This window comes from Mytilus edulis, chromosome 9 (assembly GCF_963676685.1).
Source record: "Mytilus edulis chromosome 9, xbMytEdul2.2, whole genome shotgun sequence".
NCBI lineage: Eukaryota > Metazoa > Mollusca > Bivalvia > Mytilida > Mytilidae > Mytilus > Mytilus edulis.
Genome location: NC_092352.1, coordinates 81,024,560 through 81,034,626, shown reverse-complemented (window position 1 = coordinate 81,034,626; position 10,067 = coordinate 81,024,560). Strand labels below are relative to the sequence as shown.

Here is a 10,067-nt window from a genome sequence, read left to right as displayed (position 1 = left end):
CTTTTGTACATATGTAGTTTGTTCTAAGCTTGTATCTCTGACCACTTTAAATGACCTTGATAATTGAGAAATGTCATTATATTGGTCAAGTGAATATTTGCCAGTTATGCTTGACAGAGAAAGAAGTTTGGTTTCTTTGATTAGTTTGGCTGGTTACTAAAAGAGGGACAAAAGACACCAGAGGGATGGTCAAACTCATAGATAGATCGAAAATATACTGACAACGCCCAGTCTAAAAAGGAAAAAGACAATCAGACAAATAAAAGTTCACAACACACAACATAGAAAACTATAGACTAAGCAACACGAACCCCACCAAAGACAATAGGTGATCTCAGTTGCTCCGGAAGTGAAGGCATATAGTCATAAATTTCCTTATTATTTTAGGGTTAGTTACAACGTTGAAGGAGAATGTAACAGTTTTATTGGTCGAAGGAGCATTTAACCAAAATATTTGACGTATAAACCATGACCAACTTTACAATGACATATAACTTGTCTGCTGCAGACATTGCACTATTTGAATGTCAAAGCATTCTTGGTTTTATCCTGCCTATAATTTGTGGACTGACCATTCCAGTTGGCTGTTTAGGAACCCTGCTCGTGATCATTCCTGTGTGTTCACAAAGACAGAAGCGGAATACAACAGACATATTTATTGTTAACCTAGCCGTTGTAGATTTTTTATTTATTATGGTATATGTTTCTTTCATAGATACAACATACAACAAAGGCAGATGGGTATTGGGTGACTTTGTTTGCAAACTATCAAACTATATCTTGTATGTTTCCTCAACGATTAGCGTGTATACCCTAGTTCTGATGTCTCTAGACCGCTATCTAGCAATAGTGCATCCAATCACATCAAAGCAATTCAGAAACAGACAGAATGTTAACCTGGTTGTTTTTATCATTTGGCTTGTTGTATCTGGTTCTTATCTTCCGGTAATTTTTGAAACAAATAAGATTGGTGAATCAGAACTGTCAGGATGCGGTATGTCTATGACCTTTGGCAGAAGATTGTTGGCATGTTTTCTGGTTTTTGCATACGTGCTTCCATTATTATTGATAAGTGTCTTTTATGGTTTAATACTTAAACAAATACTGTACGGAGTTACTCCAGGCACTAGGCGAAGTGCCACACGTATGAAGCCGATGAAGAGAGTAGCAAAGAGGATACTCGTTGTAGTAATTGCATTTGCTATGTGTTGGTTACCATATCACCTCATGACTATGCTTGTCTTATTTGGAGATTTTTATAACTAAATTTGAATATCTAGTATTGTAGCAACGTCGTTGTTCTTGGCGTTTGCCAAAAGTGGAATAAATCCTATTTTGTATACCTTTCTCTCAACAAAATACAAACAAAGTCTTCGTAAACTCCTGTGTTGTAAACGTGAACGACCAAATAATTTAAAATTTTGCAAGGAGTTAACGATACGGAAAGATAAAAAGATGTTTAGAATATAGCGTTGTATATCAGCTAATTTGGTATAGTGAAAGCATGAGTATGGATTGAATTTTGTATAACCGAATGCTTTATCTGTAAATTTGCGTCACAATATGGTATGTGAATATCTAATAAAAAAACATTGTATGGTCTTCATGCACTTTTCAATTGTTTTATCCTTTACGAGGATAAATCTATGTCATAACATTTAGTTATCAATAATAAATCACTCTTATGGAATTATTGTCTATTGACTTATCAAAGTTTAAACTTCAACCACTGCTTTGAAAAAAATCATGTGTGGTTCACGTATTCTATTATACCGCAATAATGACTTAAACTGTGATTATAAATTTAAAAGTATATAGTATATATTTATTAGAGAAAAACCATCATCTTAGCTAAATAAACAAAACACATGTTGATAGACATCTTTACTTCTCTAATCGTGTATTCTTTAAAAAAAAACATTAAATCACATGAATACTGACCTCCGAGGAAAATTCAAAACAGAGAGTCCTTACTCAATAGATATGGAAAGATGTCACTTAATATTTTATTACATTAGTAAATACTTTAATAGTTTCTACTTAAGGAGGTAGACTTAGGTTAAGGGAAATAACTCTTAAAATCATCAGTATAATTGTGTCAACAATTTTCAAAAAAAAATATTCTAAACTTCTAGGCTACATAGATTATTTTCAATCTGTTTCAGGTAAATGCTTGAAATACATTGATGAACTTGACTTTTACAAAGGCTACACTAATTTAAAGAGTTATCTCCCTGAACCAAGGTCTACCCCTCAAACACACGTTGCAACCACTAGTACAATGGCGAACTATAGATTCTAAATATATTAACACAAATATATATCTCATAATTGCTCCTTATGTTGAGGGCTTAATCGTGATTTAACACATGTCGTTAGCAAAACCTCTTTGTTTTACTGAACTTTAATATAGATACTACTAAGATAACGTGTTCTTTGACTATCGCAGATAGCCAGTTCAAATGTACTTTACTCGTACAATTTCCAACATAGTTAACGATTACACATGATTAACAAAGTTGAACAAATTCATCTTTCAAAATGTGAAATGAAATAAAGTTTAGAAATCAAATGTTTCTTGATTTAACAAAAAGGTTCATTTTTTAGCATGATAATATTGATATAATATTAAAATATGTAACCATTGTCTCCGTGTCAACATGTCAACCTACATTATATTTTATTTTGTTTTCTTTTACATTTCTAAAAAAAAAAATATACAGACAAAGGGAATTTAGTATGATTGCCAAAGATATAGAATTTATACCAAAGTGTAAATCAAGTTGATGTAAATAATTATAGTCCAAAAAACGGCCTTCAACGATAAAAAATCCATACTATATAATCGGCTCTAATAGGCCCCGAAAAAAATGAACAATTCAATAGGAAAAATTAAAGGCCTAAATTATAACCAAACAATTTACAAAAGATAAATATATAAGGTATGAAACATCGACTTTCAAAGGCTGCGCAACAAAAACTCTCGGCCTAATTGATAACAAAACAATTTATGAAAAACAATTATGACAGACATTAAAAAACGACAAACACTGAACTACAGACTTTTGTCTTCGAACGCTTTGATCTATATTTGTTTACTTTTTATACATTACGACCTTTCATAAGAACTTTCATTAGCACTCCTATATCATCTTCCTATTTTATCAAAGACACAAATCCTCCACTTCACCTTTGTTAAAGGGCACTAGCCACGAGATATATGAAAAACCTAATATATTATGCGTTTGGCTCAATCAGTAATGAAATAAAAATAGTGAAATGATAATTCCTTTTTAGTAGCCAATAAGGTTCAATTGTGTCAAAATAAGTAAATAAACATTGCTGATGAATTATTCATTTGCAAGTGAATAACTCAACCTAGAATAATTCAACAGTACGTTTTTGCTAATCTATTTATATCTATATTTATGTTTACACCGTTTATATGGTCATCGAATGATTTTAGAGGTCAACTCGATAAATAATTAGATAGCGTCTAGACTCAAATACACACGAAACGAAGGTACGTATTTTCATGCCTGTTCCTTTTTATTGTTTTATTTAGACTTTTAATAATTGGATAAATGTTTTACATTGTTATAAATCAAATATGAGAATTTGATTAGAATCGGTGAACATGAATTTGACAGTTAGTGCCCCTTTAAAGATAAACAAATTATAAAAACAATCTAATATAAATTTTTTGTGGTGTATTTTCAACTCTTCTTAATATTACTTTAAAGTTCATGTGAATTTCTACCATTATTGTTTCTTTTACATTCTCTTTCGAAAAAAAAACAGGTTTTAGATAGCAAAGGGATATCCAAACTCGTAAGTTAGACTATTAGAAAAGAACAACGTCTTATCAAAACAAATGCTCTTATTTTATTTTGGTTTTCCGCGCAATCCATTCTGTTTTCTAAATAAAATCTTATGCATTGTACTTGCATACCTTGGTCTGTTTTGTTTATTGGTTGGGTTTTATTTTTGCTATGAAGCTACCTACGCATGCCAAACATAGTGTACATCCTACATGTGGAGTACTGCACGGTAAATTATCAATCTAGGATGAATTGGAGAAAAAATAACATATATAAATAATATAACACAGGTATTTTAAGGTAGTGATGTTTGTTCTGTTTATCAAAATTTTACACCCATTATGTTATGATTTCATATTTTGGAAAGCAGTCGTTTGTTCTACTTAATTCATGTCTGTCGTAATTGTACGGCTAGATATAAATACGAAGATGTGAAATGCGTGTCAATGAAACAAAATAGTACATTTGAACAGACTGGGTTCAGAATATCTTTTGTAGCTAATGCACACTTGTAGTTGGTTGTAGTATTTAGATTATAGCACAGTTAGATTAAAGGGATGTCGCCTATGGTATGTGTTACATCTTGATAATGCCCCCAACACAAGTAGCAAGTATGAAAGACATATCCTAGTTATTGTAATAGAATGTTTTCCTCACGGTAATAACAGTCATTAAAGCGTGTTGTTTTTTAGTAGAAACTATTACAGTATTTACGTAATGTAATATTATAAAAGACTTTACAGTTAAACAATACATGACTATTATACGTATATAACGTACCACAATACATAAATGACAAGCAGGAACCACATTCATTAGACCATTATGTTATTTACAGCCTTCAGCAATGAGAAAAAATTATACCGTATAATCGGCTGTAAAAGTCCCTTACAGGAAAAGTACAAAACACTTTAATTGAGAAAATTTGCGGCCTTAAATTAAATATAACAAAACAATTTACAAAAACTTAAATTACAATCAAAAACCAACGACAACCCCTGAACTATAGGGTCCTGACTTGGGACAGTAACATATACAATTTGGTTGATTTGCATAGGTTTGAAGACGTCACCTTTCCCTTAACCTAAAACTGTGGTATAACGGCAAAACAAAAGAAAAAACTACACAGTCACCATTAACTACAAAAAGTATTATATGAGATTCAACAATAAACGATGATCACTCAAATATAGACTGATGACTAGGGAGTTGTTGAAGGTTATATCCAAGTGGTTGTAGGCTATACACAAAGTCGGTTTCCAACAATATCCGTAAAATTGTACTTGGTGCTTTTCTGGCATAAACACGATGTACATGGGCACAATAAAACGTCACCGGAAATTGTATTCCTTTCCTTAATGATATTCAACAATAAACGACAACCACTCAAACATAGGTTCATGAGTAAGGAGTTGTTAAAGGTTAGACCCCAAGCGGTTGTAGGTTATACCCTTAGTCGGTTTCCAAGAATAAACTTAAAATAGGTAATTGGTGCTTTCCTGAAAAGAACTCGATGTATATGATATATGAGGATGAGAAGAAATGTTAATATAATATCGAAAAATGCGGGGAATATAGAGAAAGTCTGCCAAAAGTATTTGAAAATGCGAGGGAAATTGAGAAAGTCTGCAAAAAGTATTTCAGAATGCAGAAGGCAAGCCCTACTCACGCAATACCATATGCCATTTATTAAAAAAATATATGATAATGTCTACATCTAAAATAAACCATACAGACGAAAACAACAATTGTACAGTAAGCAACCAATGTCGTTGTCTCGATCACAGATATTCCAACAAAGAACAAACATCTATTAAAACAAAGTACTATTATGCATGTGCATGGGTACAGTAAGATGTATTATGCATGTGTGTGGGTACAATAAGACGTATTATGCATGTGCATGTATACAATAAGACGTATTATGCATGTGCATGGATACAATAAGTCGTATTATACATGTGCATGGGTACAATAAGATGTATTATGCATGTGAATGGGTACAATAAGATGTATTATGCATGTCCATGGGTACAATAAGTATAGATTATCGGGTTTTCTACACATTGAAATCGTACAATATCAGCCGCGAGCTACAATGTGAACCTTTTTTTTTTTAAGTTTCACATTGTGTCGAGCGGCTGATCATTTACGATATCTATACGAAGAAAACCCGATTATCTTTTTATCGTTCTATTACTGGTCGTTTCTTTAAATTTCTCCCTAAGACAGTTTTACGCTTGACAAAAGCAAGCTTGATAACGTCTCCTCTCGCATTGTGACGTCGCTGATAACTTCTCCTCTCACATTGTGACGTCGCTGATAATGCCTGGTCTCGTTTTGAAGTCTTGATACGAGAATTACGGAGCAACAGAGCAGGGTGATATATGCAGAGGGAAGGACGATAAGACGTATTATGCATGTGCATGGGTACAATAAGACGCATTATGCATGTGCATAGGTACAATAAGACGCATTATGCATGTGCATGGGTACAATAAGACGTATTATGCATGTGCATGAATACAATAAGACGTATTATTGATTTACTGTTTGCAATAGCATGAATTGTTCTATATAATAAGAATGTTCTTATCCCGGGCATAAAAACAATGCCGTATTTGGCGAAACCTTTTCAACTTTTGATCTTCAGTGTTGTACAACTTTGTACTTTTTTCACTTTCGATCTTTTATATCTGGGCGTCACTTGTAAGTCTTGTGTGGACAAGACGCGTTTTTGGCGTATTGAATTTTAAACCTGATGCTTTTTGTTATCTATTAATCATGTTTTTCTTTGTCTAATATGTTCTATTAATTTGTATTGTAGTCCTGTAATATTATGTTGTCATTTCAATGTTATATTTAACTTTGCCATTAAAGTGCGAGGTTTGGCATGCCACAAAACCAGGTTCAACCCACCACTTTTATTCCCCTTTAAAAGTGTCCTGTACCAAGTCAGGAAGATGGCCATTGTTATATTATTGTTCGTTTCTGTGTGTGTTGCATTTTAACGTTGAGTCGTTTGTGTTTTCTCTTATTTTTGAGAAAGTGAGATAAGACGTGCACGGTACTTGTCTATCCCAATTCATGTATTTGGTTTTCATGTTATATTTGTTATTCTCGTGGTGTTTTGTCTGATGCTTGGTCCGTTTCTGTGTGTGTTACGTTTCGGTGTTATGTCGTTGTTCTCCTCTTATATTTAATGCGTTTCCCTCGGTTTTAGTTTTTGTTACCCCGATTTTGTTTTTTGTCCATGGATTTATGAGTTTTGAACAGCGGTATACTACTGTTGCCTTTATTGTATAGTAATATAATATTTCCAACAGAAAGTAACCAAAAGTTAGCGTGCAATAAATTCTATTATTGCACTAGTGCAATAAATCTTCAAAATTCATGACCTCATCAATGACAAAATATTAGTTTCAACCAATTTTTACTTTCAAATATTATATTGCTATACAATAAAAGGGTTATTGCATGAATATTGGGGAATATTGTTCCTCGTAGAACATATATTGCACTCGCAAGCTCGTGCAATATAAAATTCTACTCGGGACAATATTCCCCAATATTCATGCAATAACCCTATATTATGCATGTGCATGGGTACAATAAGACGTATTATGCATGTGCATGGGTACAATAAGACGTATTATGCATGTGTATGGGTACAATAAGACGTATTATGCATGTGCATGTGTACAATAAGACGTATTATGCATTTGCATGGGTACAATAAGGCGTATTATCCATGTGCATTGGTATGTTCCGGACCATATGAGTATTTGGACCATACGCGTATGGTCATGACCATATGCGTATACTCATATGGTCCGACCATACGCGTATGGTCGGACCAAATGAGTATAATACTCGTTTGGTTTTAACGGGCCGGACCATATGAGTATTTGACCATATACAATGATATAGGTATTTGTTTTAAATTACATTATGAAAGTTTCAATAATACAAAAACTTTATCTAAAAAAAAACCGATAAAAATCAATGATGGTTACATGACAATCTATTATTTTATAATTCAAATCCTACGTAAAAATTAAATATTGATGCCATAGTTAGTTTTCATCGCTAATTACGTTCTTGCATGTAGGCTTGGGGTGACATTTACTTCCACACGGTATATAATAAAATGACCTATATGATAGCGTCTTTTTAAAGAACGGTCATACCATATGAGGAGTTTAGAATTATTAAAAGTAAACTGTAACAGAGTGTAAATTACCCCGACCATACGCGTACGGTCGGACCATACGCGTATGGTCGGACCATATGAGTAAATAACCATATGGTCATGACCATACGCGTATGGTTCAAATACTCATATGGTCAGGAACAGGTACAATAAGACGCATTATGCATGTGCATGGGTACAATAAGACGTATTATGCATGTGCATGGTTACAATAAGATGTATTATGCATGTGCATAGTACAATAAGACGTATTATGCATGTCCATGGGTACAATAAGATGTATTTTGCATGTACATGGGTACATTAAGACGTATTATGCATGTGCATGGATACAACAAGACGTATTGTGCAGGTGCATGGGTACAATAAGACGTATTATGCGTGTGCATGGGTACTATAAGACGTATTATGCATGTGCATGGGTACAATAAGACGTATTATGCATGTACATGGGTACAATAAGACGTATTATGAATGTGCAGGGGTACAATAAATAAGAAAAAACACGAACTTTCAATGTTGATCACTGTTTCGTGGTGAGCTAATTGGGATTTATACTGCACTCGTTGTATTTGAGCATTCAAAATGCGTTGACTGTATATTTCTGTTTATACATATTTATTTATTTCCTAAATATAGTAACACAGCTATATTTTGTGCAATGTCAATTTCATCATGGAACACTTTTTCCACAGTCAGAGGTTCATAAAGGGATGAAAATAAGTTTTAAACTTGTGTTACAATTTAAATAGCTATTAATTTATTTATTTAAGTTGCAGTATAAAAACTCGGCGCAAAATTGGGCACGGGCTCGGTAGAACTTCGCCCTTCCTTAGTTTCTCAACCTCATTAAAAAAGTTGATATTTTTCTGACATTGACCTAATATTGTATAGGTCATATACAGTCACTGACCCGATATCACTTTTCCTCATGAATATGTAAAATAGAAGTTGAAGAAAATATATTTAATACTTCATACGACCTCATCGACCTGTTCTTGTTTCCAATGTATGCAATGAAGCGTGGAATGACTCAAATTTATTTCTTTTATAATTTTTGGTAAAACATATATTCGACTGGTTAATATTTTTTGTTGGAAACCTATAAATAATTTACCCTTTTTTTAATATTTTAATCAATAATCAATCGAATTCGTTCACCATCGATTGCGGGTTTCAATTCACGTAATTGTACATTTGATTGCGTTGTATATTTCTCCTCCTGCTACCGGTATGAGGCCTTTTCGAAGGCGAAGTTTCTAAATATTTAAATCAAATAAATAGCATTTACACATTAAACTACAATTGATTTTTTTTTCTAGATTTTAGTATAAAGACAATAATAGTGCATTGACTTGACAGATCAACGATATAAGGATTCGACCAGAAACGGGGAAAAAGCTCGGCAGAGCTTCGCATTTCTCCCTTTCTAAGCCTCATCTTTATATCGTTGATCTGTCAAGTCAATGCACTATTATTATTATATATAAATGATTTATCCTCTTGGGATATATAATACGTAGATTGCTTCCATATGTTGATAAAATTCATCGCAATTTAGGGATTCGATTTAGATATAGTTCCATTACTTATTCTAAAATTAACATGGCTTGGCAGCAAGGCATGTCGGCCTAAGAACGGTCATTTGTGAACTATAGAATGTTGCGCGTTTTTATAGTACTTTGAACAAAGCAGTCAATATTTTCATATCGAATTAACATGTTCTCTACCTGAAATGCATGAAACATTTGTCGCTAAACGTAAGTCAACATGTTATCATCACAACAGACCTATTTTACTCTCTGGGGTATATTGTTTCTGTTATTCATTGTTTTCACGTCGCTTAATATGCAGTGATTAGTCTTCAGAAAGAAGTCATCTGCATTATGATCTACAACCAAAGAGAAGTAACTAATATTATATCAAAGTATTAACTGTTTTGTCAGATTCCGAATGGTTTGAGGCTCAAGTAGTGTTTTGAGACCGGTAATCGTGTTTATTATATGTTTTACAGCTTCATTCGAATCAGCATA

General features: G+C 33.0%; 1 protein-coding gene across 1 annotated transcript; it reads left to right on the top strand.

Moving 5' to 3' along the window:
• The first annotated feature begins 468 nt into the window (after positions 1-468).
• On the top strand, positions 469-1,396 carry LOC139490212 (allatostatin-A receptor-like). The gene has a single exon (XM_071277061.1). It carries the CDS (start codon positions 469-471, stop codon positions 1,264-1,266), a length of 798 nt encoding a protein of 265 aa, XP_071133162.1. The 3' UTR covers positions 1,267-1,396.
• The last annotated feature ends 8,671 nt before the right edge of the window (positions 1,397-10,067 follow it).

Bases quoted from the DNA above. Each gene is read 5' to 3' on its own strand.
- LOC139490212 (XM_071277061.1), top strand. From the start codon at position 469: ATGACCAACTTTACAATGACATATAACTTGTCTGCTGCAGACATTGCA.